Source organism: Pteropus alecto, unplaced genomic scaffold (genome assembly GCF_000325575.1).
Source record: "Pteropus alecto unplaced genomic scaffold, ASM32557v1 scaffold3, whole genome shotgun sequence".
Classification (NCBI taxonomy): domain Eukaryota; kingdom Metazoa; phylum Chordata; class Mammalia; order Chiroptera; family Pteropodidae; genus Pteropus; species Pteropus alecto.
In genome coordinates, this window is record NW_006442484.1 from 42,289,013 (window position 1) to 42,303,174 (window position 14,162).

At 36.0% G+C, this 14,162-nt stretch overlaps 1 protein-coding gene and 1 pseudogene across 1 annotated transcript in view; one reads left to right on the forward strand and one right to left on the reverse strand.

The window, feature by feature from the left end:
* Positions 1 to 2,073: 2,073 nt before the first annotated feature.
* On the forward strand, positions 2,074 to 3,242 carry LOC112470343 (annotated as a pseudogene).
* A 2,451-nt stretch (positions 3,243 to 5,693) lies between these two features.
* METTL8 (methyltransferase like 8) overlaps positions 5,694 to 14,162 on the reverse strand; it is a 39,196-nt gene continuing 30,727 nt past the window's right edge. The window contains exons 5-9 of the mRNA XM_006921184.3: positions 13,728 to 13,791; positions 12,304 to 12,443; positions 7,702 to 7,808; positions 7,514 to 7,579; positions 5,694 to 6,729 (exon numbers count right to left, since the gene is read on the reverse strand). Coding sequence (XP_006921246.1) covers positions 6,539 to 6,729; positions 7,514 to 7,579; positions 7,702 to 7,808; positions 12,304 to 12,443; positions 13,728 to 13,791 — 568 coding nt within the window. The 3' untranslated portion in view covers positions 5,694 to 6,538. The remainder of the gene's footprint in view (positions 6,730 to 7,513; positions 7,580 to 7,701; positions 7,809 to 12,303; positions 12,444 to 13,727; positions 13,792 to 14,162) is intronic.

Sequence of the window (14,162 nt, forward strand, 5' to 3'; positions counted from 1 at the left end):
GAGTTTTAGCATTTTTTCTCAATGAAAAAGGCTTTAAGAACCCTCAGTGTTGATTGCTGTTCCCCATTTTTTTTTTTTTTGAAACATCCAATAATCAATATATAAAGATTAACTGAGAGAAAAATTCTGCTTTTTCTGCATTGGACTAGGAAGTGCCACATAAAGGATCAATGAGTTGAAAACTGCCAAAGAATTTGTATAAGCATAACAAAACTCACAGTTTCCCTGGACCAAAGCCTATCAGCCCAAGCAGGAGACATGATACTTGGGCTTTTTAGGAGGCAATTAATGACTCACCTAATTTGGTAGGCAACAACTGATAGAAAAGCATATCTTTTCTGGGGCCCAGACTCTACTCAGTGCTGGAGAAAATCAAAGATAAAGACACAAATCATTGGCATGCCAAGGACACAGGTAACTGAATGCTATTTGTAACTATATGAAAAATCCCTCTTCTCCCACCCACTTACTGACCCAAGATAATATATAGGATTTTGTAACCATGTGTTCTTAAAATATTGATCTTTTCCTCCTTATGTAATGCGAAACTGAGCAGAATTTGTCACCCCAAAATATGCCTTTTGGACATAAGGATTATTTTAGGCTGATTACTTTTTGGAAACAGCAGACATAGCAAAAGCCCTGGAAACTGAGAAGTTACCCTTTTTAAAGAGACATTTACTTGTATAAAGGAAATCTCTATTTGTAAGGATGTCTTCCTTCCTGTATCGAGAAGAGGATGACTAAATCTCTAGAAACTTATCAAATGGAGAAGGCTAGGACTTAAATCTGCATAACAACCTTAACTCTTATCTACTATGATTTTCCTGGTAACCTCCTATAACTGGCTCTGCAAATCCAACATCCTCTTTTGCCTTTAGCTGGAGATGGCATTTAAGTTGATGGTTTTGGCTATTTTGCAGAGTTACTCAGTTTTCCTGGGGTCTCTCCTATGTATACAGAAGGTATACATGTTACTAAACTTTTGATTTTCTCCTGTTAATCTTTTTATTACAGGGATGTCTTAGCCTAGAAGGGTAGAGGAAAAAATATTTTTTCTCCCCCTCAAATGTTAATGTGTATTTATTTATTCATTCACCTGCCTCTAGCTGTTCCTACTAAAGGTTAAATGGTTGTGAAACTTCATGCACTATAGAATTCAAGCAGCTGTTTTAAACTCTTGGACAACTAGTGGTGCCTTACAGCTTGCCGTTGACGAGCTCTAGGGGCAGCTGAGGGTGAGCTGTCTTTGACCATCTGGAGGTTTTAATGTGCTTCATCCATTTCATGCCAACCTGGCTTGCCAGAATTAGGGTCATTGTGCTCTGAGATACTTCAGGATGGCGCTCAGGGGAGCTGGTCTCTGTAGCCTCCAGGGCCTCTCCAGCAGGTGCACTTGCTTTTTCAGTTTGATTCTGTTTTTCTTACCCTCTGTAGGCACTCACAGCAGAACTATTATTACTTACTTGTTACTGCATGTTGCTGATTCATACTCAGAGTAAAAAAAATTCTGTCTTCAACACTCTTCCTTGTCACTTAAGGCATATGTTAACGAAAGACAGATTTTGGCATCCACTCTCCTCTGTAGCTTTGAGGACACAATATCAATACATTATAAATGAAGATGCAACTGTTATTTTACTTCTATTCATATTTATAACTATACCAAAGCCATCCTGCCTGTACCTTTGTGCCTCTTAAATCCCAGACCATATTCCAAGAAATATTTCATGCTTGAATTGGTATTAATGTACATACGTTTTAAATAAAGATGTTTTCACTCATATTTTATTAGTGACATTCCCTGAATTCACATATTTTAGATTACACTAGAGCTGCAACCCTTTGAAGATATTTAAAGGGTTTCCCCCGCCCCTTGCAGTACAGACTCATTTTCTTTTTTAAGTGAGGGGTATACACGTATTGGGTGCTCTGCTTACTTGTAAGGAAGCCAAGTGGAAGGCTGGAGGCCAAAACCTGAAGCAGGTGGAGCAAGAGCAGAATTGAACATATATAGAATGCTGAAAAGAACTGATTGAAAGCTTTTGCTTTGTCATTCCTCTCGCTTCCTTTTCCTCTCTTCCTTCCCCGTTTGTTAATGTGGACAAATGCAACTTACTTATTTTATAGAATCACTGGACCTAGAATGAGCCGTAACCTCGAAGTCTGTCAGGTCCAAACTCCCATCCATTGCTATAATTCTCCACTTGATTCAGATCTCTTTCTTCTCCAGCAGCTTTTTGAGCAGCATTTGAGTCTATCAATTAAAAGTGCACCAATGACACCGCTTCCTGCTCATCGCCACCTCCACGGGATCCTTGGAATCCTTTCAACCAACCCTGCCAGCATGTCTCAGGCTGAGTTTGACAAAGGGGCTGAGGATGGTAAGCACCTCAAGACCAAGCCAGCAGACGATCAGGTGCTGTTCATCTATAGCTGCTACAAACAAGCGACTGTGAGTGACATAAATACAGAATGGCCTGGGATGTTGGACTTCAAAGGCAAGGTCAAGTGGGATGTCTGGAATAAGCTGAAAGGGACTTCCAAGGAAGATGCCATGAAAGCTTACATCAACAAAGTAGAAGAACTAAAGAAAAAATATGGAATGTAGGGACTGGATTAGGCTTCTGGCCATGCATTTCATCTAAACTGACATCATGCCTTGTTTTTCTAATACCGCGGATGAAGTGAAGTAATGAAAATAACAAGTTAACCCTCTTCCTCAACACTGTCCAGGGTACGGCTCGAACAGCTTAGGGGCCGAAATGGTTACAGACTCTGCTGAGTAGTTTTTATCTGTAGATCAATTAAAAGTGCATTTGATACTTTAAAAAAAATATGAGAGTAGAGGTTTTGGAATCAGACAGTTCTGGGTCCAAATTGTGGCTCTACCACTGACTAGTGGTGATATCTTAGGCAAGTTATTCCACATCTCAGAGCCATCATCTTGTTTGTTAAAATGGTTATAACAAAAACTAATTCCTAGGAGTTTGAGGATTAAATTAAGTAATAATGAAGTATATAAAAGTGTAATATATAAAAAAACTTAGCACTCAGATCTAAATTAAGAGTAGCTAAGCAGTTCAACAGGAACTAGGACCCATGCTTCTTGTCTGACTCCAAGGCAACATTTTTCCACAGCATCTTAACTGTCTTTCTCACAAGATCTTATAAAACTACTGTAAAAGTTTCTGGTGATGGAGTACTCCATATGCTGCCTCATTGATTGTAAATGCTGTTATTAATAACAATACCTCACAAGTATTCGGTGCTTTAGAATTTACACTGCACTTTCACAAGTAGGGGAAAATACCCAAGCAACATGTCTGCTAATGACTAATAGAGGCAGGAAGCAGGAGCAGAGCTTCTGAAAGAGGTCTTTTAATGATGCAAATATGAAGTTGGCTGCACTAGTGAGGAGCATAATAAACATTAAAACCAGTTAGAAGTGACCATGTGTGATATATTCAGGCTTCAGAACTTGGCTTTGATGAGTTGAAAAACCACAGGAATCCAGCATAGGAGTTGAGGGGCAAGAATTTAAGTTACCTGTAGTTTAACAGTCTAAACGGTTCAGATGTCCAGGAGGGGCAGCTCTTTGCATATATGGATGACTTTTCATGTATAGAATATAGCTACAACTTAGATTGCATAATGGGAGAAACCTCGACGTGTTCATTATTTAGAGACAAAGCATATGGAACTGAGACAAACAAAGCAAATAAGTTCTCAGAAGTCAAAATTAACTGGGTGTTTCAATACGACAAATGTGTCATACTGAATGCAAAACTTTTAAAAATAGAAACTGTTACCTTGGCTTTCTCACAACCTTCTCAAACAGTTTTTCGTGTGTGAGAATTTTTACATTTGGAAAATGATCAAAAGTGAATTTTTAGAAATGGAGAAAAGTGGAGGGTGCATTTTTAATATAGCATATTTCATTGTTTCTGTATTGTAAGAAGAAGGAACATATTTTTTTCTGTTAGAAAGAAAATGGTCTTTTTGAAATTCAGCTCCCTTGGAAGACAAATTTTTAAATATCAAACTCTGCCTAACTAACTGGTCTTAGCTTTATAAACATAAGTCATAAATTAGAATGTCATGCAGTTACCAAACATTTGAAACTAATACCCAAGCAGATACATTTGTAACACCTCATGATTTCTTAATATTTATAGCTAATATTCCAAATCAGGTCTTTCTCTTTTTTCTCTTTCTGCCCCAAATCTACATTTTATCTAGCAGCACTAAGTAGGGGGTTGATTTGGGTAGGCCAAGGGAGAGAAAGACTGACCATACAAGCTTGAGACACTGGTAGAAAAGGCCCGACTGTGCAGCTACGGGGAATAGGGTGTCTGTGCTAGACAGAGCCCAGAGGAGCCCAGTTTGTGTCTCACAATCCAAATTTGGTTGATATATTTTTGAAGTTTCTAAAGGTTAACTACATGCTGTAATACACTATAGAAAGACATGAAGCTGAATTTTACTGTGCCAGTCAAGAGGCTGGCTTGAATTTGCTATTTAGGACTAAGAGAGACAGGACGATTTACATGTGTGAGAATGTGAGAATAATTTTACCTTCTGTTGTTTTTGAAACCACCTTGGGCCATGATTTTTAAATTGAGACACAAGAAGATCTGCTGGGGTTTCCATAGCAACATTAACTTATCTAACTGCCCTTGTTGTATGTAATACTTTCATTACTAGTTTGGCTTTTAAATGTATGCTTTAATTATGAAATACAACTGAGTTAAGAGTCTCAGGCAAATTTAACTTTCACATTTTACTGACTGATGCATGTTTAAATAAACCTTGATACTGTACTTCTGAAGACTTGCTACCAAAGCAAGTGTGTGCAAAAACCTTTATGTGGTCTTCCTTGCCCCTGATCTCTGACTTCACTGTATTCCATTCTACAGATGACACCTCAATCAACTTCTCTAAATACATTTATAACAAGCCATAACTAGGATAAAACAGAAACAAACAAACCTTAGATGGCCTCAGTCCAGAAACTAGAGCCCAGTGGGCCCTCTATTCAAGTCTGTCTACAAGCTGATTCCCTTCCCTATCTTTTCTTCACTATTCTTCGTCATAAACATCCCACACTATATACTCATGTTTTCTTACCAACTTCTGAGAATGTATGTTCAAGGACTAGCCTGAGACTCACTTCCTCCCAGAACCCTGATTCTCCCCACTTCCTTCCCACAGCAATCTCTCTCTCTGTGGAACCGCTGTTACCACTGTGACCACCATGTGACACGTTGTTTGTGACCGGGCATCATCCCTCCCCTCTTCTTCTTCTTTTTTTTTTTGATAACAGTGTCTTGATTTTGCTTTGAAAAATTTTCCTCCATTCCACACATTCTGGTGGTGCCATCAATTAACATGCCCTGCCCCAGCCTGTCAAGAGATAATCCATGACCCAAGTTGGACCAATCACATTCTTCCAGAAAACTGAATTTTAAGTGAAGTCAAAGGAAAAACAGTGGAAATTGTGTAATTCCAATGGCGGTTCTTTCAAGAGAGTGTGTTCATTTCTTCCATATTTCTGTGCCTTGTAATCAAAACCTGCTAGCCGATAAGATCCCTATTTGAGTATTTGTTCATATATCATCTTAACTCTTGATTAGAGGCTTGAGATATGCACATTTTGCTTTTCCAGATAAATACTATTTACGCTCTCTGAAGACAGGGCTGGGTCTTTATTTATTTTATTATTCCATATAAGTCAGCCCAATGTAAGTACCCAATAAATGTTGTGTAACAAATGAAAGACCAATCTTAGAAACTCCATTCTTATAACGTACTATTTGCAAGCCAACTTATATCCTTTTTGAGGCAAGGTTGTAAATAAATTTTTAATTGCTACAATTTAAGAATTTTCTTGGGTATAACAGTTGTCTTAAAGAGAACTTACAACAACTTGTACACCTAATAGTCTGAAAATAATGTTAGCATGGGTCATACTTCCCCAATTTTAGAAAAGGAAAGAGAAACTAAAATCCTATTTCAAACACCAGTTTCTGAATTAAAATAAAAAATTTTTGGAAAACAGACAATAAAACAAAAACAACACACCTTCATCTTGGGCTTATGATTTTCCCTAGAAACAAGGCAAGATGCTTCTCTAACAGATAATAATGGAGGAGAGTTAAATTGTTTTTGACTAATAAATGAATAGTGTAGATGATTTTTTCCACTTCCAAAAAATGGCAGGCAGATTATGGTTCCTCAGAATCATCTGACTTATATCAGTAATTTAATTGAATGCTTAAAAAACTCAAAGAACAAACAAAATGGTTAGACATAATAAACCAAAACAAACTTGATCATATTAAGTTTTGAAAACAGTGAATATGGTGCACTCTTCCATATCATTTACATATGCTTAAAATACACAAAAGGGTTCACCTATAATAAAAAACAGAATTTATAAATTCTCTTCTTCTGATTGTCTTTTCAAAAATGAAAGACTTACAGAAGTCTTTGAATAGTGTGGTCCTCTGGTTTGTACCTTAACGTGGCAAATAGTTCAGCTATGAGAAAAAAGTGAAAATACCAATTTGGAGCTTTTCTGAGTCAACTGTAATGGTTTTTGGAATTTGCCTTGAACCCACACTCGATGCATTATCACTTGTTTTTTCCTATTAACTTGTAAGCGACGATCAACCAGATTTTGCTTCTCGTCTAACCCAGCCTTGCAGAACATGTTGTGGACTTCCCCTGTGGGACAAAAATGGCAATCAAATGTGTGACACATGACTGAGTGGGAGGGCAGTCAATAACATGGAACATTAAATGGAATGACTGACCATCTAAATTTCATTTATACTAAGAAATACTTTCCAGTATAAATTGGTGAAGGAAACATGTGAAACCAAGTGGGTTTCTTTTGCTTCACACAAATACACCAAGTACAAACAGGTTAACACAGCAAGCATAAACAGTATACAACACTATTGGTTATAGCTTTCAGTATTTTGAAAGATGCCCCACTTGAGTTTTTGTTGATTTGAAGAGGTTCCAAATGGCACATTACAATAGTTCTAACATATGTTTGGGGAAATTCCTTGAATACAAGATTCATCTTAAATACTTTTTAAAAATGAAAAGTTGACAAGAGATAAGTAATTTTCTTTCTTTTTTCTTTTTTTTGATAAGTAATTTTGATAAGGACTCAAAATCATATTCCTTCCTTTGGCTGTGGCATATTATCAATTTTTTCATATCTGGACTAACACTATCTCCAAAATGGAACAGACTACAACTTCATTTGGGTATAAGGATAGAACAAGTGATTACTTAAAGCAGTTTTGACTGGAAAAGGATTAGAAGGCAAAAAGGCCATTTTCAAGCTTTTATGTAGAACAGTCACCAAAGTGTGAAGACATCCAATGTTCAATCAACTATTGAGACATAATTTTTAGAGCTTTTGAGTTTGATCTCTGCAAACAATAACCAAAGAGAGTTTTTACAGCTAATTATTTCCTCTTTTAGATAAACATACCTTCTGAAAAGAAATATGCTCTGGTACCATCTCCTCGAACATAAAAATTTTCGGATAAACAATGCCCTGAAAAAAAAAAATTATGAGAAGAGAAATTTAGTGTTCCTTAAAAAAAACCTTGACATGAAATTTAAATGAGACATTCTTTAAAATGCAGGAAAATAATTCCAAACTGAATATACTATTACCCCTTTTAAAACGAAGCTGAGTCTTGTCATATCTTCCATAGTCCCGAAATAATAGCATTCCCCCAGGTTTCAGTAACTTGAACAGTCGGTTTACAACACCTTGCATCCTTTGAAAACAGAGCAAGATACTTTTTGCAGAAATAGTTTTATATGACACATTTAACATTCTTAAAGATAAAATAAGAAAAGCTCAATAAGGACAAAGAAATCTAAGCCACAAAAATAAGGGGAACAAAAACAAAAGTAGTTTGTATAGAAAGAAAAAGGACACCAATTTGCTAAATTCAAAAGACCTGGAGTATTAAGAAATCATCCAAATGACCAGAGTGTATGATGTCAATGAGCTTGACGTATGATGTCAAAGGTAAACTGCAAAACCACCTAGACATTTTCTGATATTTATAGCAAAGTAAGGTAGTTCCAAAAATGAAAGTTGCTTCATTTTCCTTGCATGATAAAAAATATACCAAAGCCATTCCAAATTGTATATGTCTAAACAGGGATCATCTGCCTGCCAAAAAGCTCCTTTTATCCTGACTTATTTAATTCAAAGGTACCATCATTCACCAAAGTGTAACATTTCAGAGACATCATTAACCCCTTTTATTTTTCTCCCATTATTCTCTCCACAACCATTTGGTCATCAAATTCTATGACTTCTTTTTTTAATGACATCTTTGATATTTTGTCTCTCGTTTCCCATTGGTACTCCCTTACTACAAACCGCTACTTCCTCAGGCCTCGAAACAGAATAGCTTCCTAACATGCTTTATTATTCTCCCTGTCAATTCTTTCTGCATATTATTGATAAATTATTCTGCTTAAAATGATGGTTTTCTCACATCATTGCTTTGCTCATAAATGTTCATAGTTTTAATCCATAGGATAAAATCTGAATTTAATTGAGCCCTTAAGATCTCCTACAACTGACCTCAATTAATCTTTCCAACCTCTTTCCTATTACTTCCTAATGTGAAGTATCAACTCTAGCCAAACCGTTATATGTTTGGCTCTGAGCAGTCCATGCCTTTGTTCATGTGTTTTCTCCTCAAAGAATTCTCTCTTCCTTACTCTTTGCCTATTTAAATTCTATTCACACTGCAAGTCCCAGCTCAATACTGGGAAGCTGCTACTTTCTTTCTTTTATTATTTATTCTACTCAGCTGGTTCCCCATCAAATACTACCCCTTGTGACTGCTCTTGACAATGTTTTCGGTTAAGTGTTCATGGCCTTATATATGATTATGGGCAAGAGATGGCAATGATTTCAGATCTTTTATCAATGTCCAGTGATTGACATTGGCTGATCACAGAGCTCTATTGAGAAAGATTCTTAGGGTTCATTGGGAATGATGATCAGAGTACAAAATCAGTTAATCAATGTCTGCCCTGGGCAAAGACTGGTAAATGGCAGCTAGTGTGCTCAGTCCTTGCCATCTCTGCTTTATCCATGCTACTTAAAGCTTCTGAGATTATCTTATTTTAAAAATGAGGGGTATGGATCAGATAATCTGTAAATTCTTTCCAATTAAAACACTGTTCAATGGGATAATGGGATGAAAATCCAGATTATGTTAGGTTATAAAGGAAGTAGATATTGAGAAAATGAAAGTAAATATGAAAACGAGAGAAATATAACAGGGATGGCATGATTAAATAAAAAGTTCTTTAAAAATCTAGACTGTAAGTGCATGAAAGGGAAAAAGAAAATAATTTTCCCTTGTTTATTTTACTACAGGTTATTTTCACAGTGTGCTTATATCCTTAGGCTTTGGCAATTAAAGAAAACCATAGCTAAACCTTAAAATACTCACTTTCAGAATAAATGTTTTATGTAAGAGAAAAGTCTCTTTCTGCAATTATTATTAAAATAAGCATGAAACAAAAATGCAGAAAAACAAAGAACCAAATACAGTTGACCCTTGAAGAATACAGGTTTGAACTATGTAATTTCACTTATACATGAATTTTTTAAAAATAAATATAGTGGAAATTTTTTTGGAGATTTCCTTGCTACTGTGAAGCAATTGTACTGATTACACTAAACTACCATAAAGCAATCATACTGCTGCTTCTTCACTATCAACACATGAATTGTTATACCTGTAAATAAATATGCATTTTTTCATTATCTGTTCATTTTTGATGTCAAGTGTAATATGTATAATATCTACAGTGTTTTGTGTAATGTAAGACAATATTGATATAGGTACTGACAGACAATTCATCTTGTAAACAGATGATGTAAGCTTATGGTATCGATAAATACAGCATACTATTGTAAATGTATTTTCTCTTATGATTTTTAAAATATTTTTTCTCTAGCTTACTTTATTAGAGGAAGACAGTATAAAGACATATAGTGTACAAGATATGTGTTAACTGTTTATATTATCAGTAAGGCTTCTAGTAGGCTATTAGTAGTTAAGTTTTGGGGGGGTCAAAAGTTACAAGTGGATTTTCAACTATGCATGCAGGGGTGGTGGGGTCAGCACCCTTAACCCCCATGTTGTTCAAAGGTCAAGTGTACTTTAAAATGTAGCCACATCCTTCTGCAAATCCTTTCTTCCTGGCTATCCTTTAACATCTGGGGTTGTGGGTAAAGGCAAGGGGTGGGGAGCTGCTTTTCTTGATCATCTCGTCTTGGCTCAAAATGCAGTTCCAAAACCAGTTCCTGAGAACTACAGGTGGGGGTGGGCTGGGAGTGAGATGGACAAGACAAGAATGGGAAAAAGCCCCTTTTCTTTCTTTATCTGACTTGGGCCAACTCTGCTATCCTCACCTATCTCTAAATAGAGAGAGAAGAGAAGGAAAAAACGAGATTTAAAAAATGAGTATTTATGGACAGCCTACTCTATGCTTGGATCTGTGGTAAACATATTATATTTTGCTTAATTTAATAACAAGAAGGACAATTAGCTCTTCTTTTGTAGCCCCCTATAGTTTATTCCTATTTAAGCTGAGAACTGCCCCCCACCACCACTACCACCAGACTCAAGGTCTAGCTGAATCATCTGCTGTTCATTTGTGCATGGATTTTCCAAGCTGGCAAGAAGTCACTCTTCTAGAACTTTCCTGGGGCTGAATCTACTATGACAGTCCTAAATCGCCCTAAAGATACTGCCTTGCTGTTTCACTCAGTACTGCCCTCCTTCTACTCATTCACTTTATTTTTAGATCATTTCCATGTAGGTAAGAAAGTGGCTATTGACATGATACATCTAAATTTATTTTATAGTAAATAAGTAGAATGAACATACTAGACTATAAAAGCAAACTTCCTGACATCTGCTTCCTCTTCTCTTTAACATTCAATTCAAATCATGAGAAAATACATTATCTTAACTAATTTTGAATAGTCTTTTTGTGGTCTTATTTGGAATTTAAACATTTCCTGTTATGGGTGTCAAATAGCAAGTCTTGCTCTCTATCCACCTACTCTGTCCTCTAACTATTCATCCTTTTAACTATGAAACGAAATACATAGACAGCATCTTTCTACCAGTACCCAAATAATGCCAATAGTCTAAACAGATTAGCAGAAAGAAATAGATTATCGAAACTAGGAGGAAAACATAGCTTTGTGGAATCTTATATATCTCATCAGGTGCAAATATATCTTTCATTCAGATTTATTTGGAAATCAAATTTGTTTTTCTACAAGTAATCAAAGTGCTTATCTCTGAATGAGAAGTAAAAGGACTGTAATGGGTCCTAGTGACCTTGTAATTGCAGAAAAAGAAGCACATGGCAACTCAGTTTATTTGGGAAAGGGTCACACTCATCAAACAAAAAGTGGTTGATGCCAAGTCTCTATCTACTGACAGAGGCTCTTTCCTGGAGCTGAATCTACCACCACAGCAGAAAACTTAATTTTAAGAAAGCTTACAAGGTACGACCCGCTACACCATACATATGCCTTAATACATATGCGTTGGGAGAATTCTAAGAAAAGTGACCACTTTAATTGCTGGTAATATCTTTTTATGCTTCCTCTTTGGAGAAAAGCTATGGTTATTGTTTCAAAACGCTGTGTGTGAACAGAAAAATTTAAGTCATAAACATTTAAATAATGGTACTAGGCCAACCTTAGATTATAAAGGTTCTATGTTAATCTGGTAAATCTTAATAACCCCTAATCCCCTAGTGGGCTTCTTTAAAATAACTTTTAAAGCCCCTTGACAGACCTGTGTGAAGTCAAACAGATTCACAGCCTACCTCTTCATGAACATTAGGTAAAATGCTAAATCAGAGATGTTTGTTTCTGATCACCAAGTACAATCTTCCTCTTGGGAGTCTATTAGGCTCTTCTGAATTTGTAATTTCCCTGAAGCACTGTCACTTTTAATGGGTATGTATCTTGCCAGAATATGCTCACTTCATTCTGACAGTGACAGAGAGCTCACTAATGAAGTAGTATGACCAGTTTCTTTCTGAAAGTCTGAAGAAAAGAAACACTGCATTTAAAAGGCTGCATATTATACATAATATAGTTCACTAAATAATAAATTCAAGAATTGTCATTTTTGCTTTGATAGTTCTAAAAACTACTACCGATAAAGGGGCTTTACACATTTGCTTTGCCCTTTTGTCTTTATTCACCTGTCAGGATGAATAGAGGAGAGCACAAAGACAAGAAGAATGACATCTAGGATCCCATCTGGAAAAGGGTAGGGTGAGCCATCATCACAAACATCATGAACAAAGGCACAACACTGGGCTGCTCTGTAGGATGAGTGCGACTGTCATGATAAAGGAATAAAAAGAAGAAGAAAAAAAGTAGTTAGCAGACTTCTAGTATTTTCCTTAAAACAAAAAGGTCATTTTTTTTTTTTTTACTTTTCTCAAGTGCCTTTCCTCTATAAATTTGAATGCACTTTATTTTTGATTCGGTATTCTGTCAGCTTATTTCAAAAGCTGCTATAAAAAAAATTAAGTCTAACACTTGGTCTTGATAACAAATATTCTTTGCAATCCCTCTTTAATTTTAAAAGCGGAGTAGGGCAGTCTTTATGAGTCAGTAGGCAGTGCTGTTGGAACCCTAGCCTGTGTTACATCAGAGGCACTGAGCTGCTCCTCAGCTCTCTCTCGCTGCTTGTTCGATGCCGCCTTTGGCTTCAAATATAAATATCTTATACTACATAATCAAAATTAGATAATGGTGATGGTTGCACAACTCTGTGAATATACTAAAAAAAATCACTGAACCATATACTCTAAAACAGTGAATTTTATGGTATATAAACTATATCTCAATAAAACTGTTATTTTTTTAATTGCATTACAGCACACACACACACACACACACACACACACACACACACACACACACACACGCAATCTGTCTACAAAAACAATATTAGAAGGATATACACCAAAATATTAACATTGATTCACCCTGGGACTTTAGGAAGTGTAATTATAGGTGAATTTTATTTCAGTACTTTAGAAAATGTCTACAATGAGTAACTACTACTCATATTATCAGAAATTATGATACACATTTTTACTATACATTTTTGTTAGAATTTCCTTTCCTTTTCCATTTCCTAACATTACCTCTCTTGCTAAAGTTATGCTGACTAGCATCTGAGGACTGGTCACTCAGGTTCCCCACTGTTTCCTTTGCATTTTAGGATATTTTAGTTTTGCGATATATGTCTTTTTAGATCATTTAAAACGTTATTTTTAAAACTTAATGAGTTCCTACTATGTGCCAGAATATGTGTATGACTCTAGGGACATAAATATGAAAAAGATCACCTTGTAGAAGCTGTTGGCCTTTCTAGGTGTACCAATCCTTTCAACTCTGTTAAATTCAAAACAATTTTTTTTAGGGTCATATCTTAAACATTAGTTGATGGCATGATTCCAAGAATAGTAAAAGCCCAGTTAAAAATGGTCACAGATAATATTTGATGAAGAAACATTTCAAAAAAACAAAACAAAACAAAACAAAAAAACACTTCAACAGCAAATAAATCATATTCTTATATGGTTCTCTTTAAAAAAAACGTAAGGCTTACCTTTACCAGCTCCACAGCTCCAGAAGCAAAATCACAACAATAAAGAAAGGACTCTGGAGCATTCCTATGAAAATGAAAGAAATATTTAAATCTAGAACCTGGAAATGCTCAGACTGCCAAAGAAAGGAAACTGTAGGCTTGAACAAGTTAATAAGTACTTCCCTAAAAAGAAATTTGGACGACACTTGGCATGTCATTTCTTCTTTATAGGTATTGTTCTCTATAGTGGTATATGGCTGGCCTTTGTGCTGCTACTGAATCAGCATTGTCTCAAATGCTTATCTTTAATTACAGGGTAACTTTCAAATTCCTGTCCTGGTTTTAAGGCTCTCTACTACTAGGGCCTACCTGCCTTATATCCCATCCTACTCTCATATGAGAAAGCTCCAAGGTCATCCATCAGCACTGCTTCATCCTCCTCCTGCCCCTCATAGG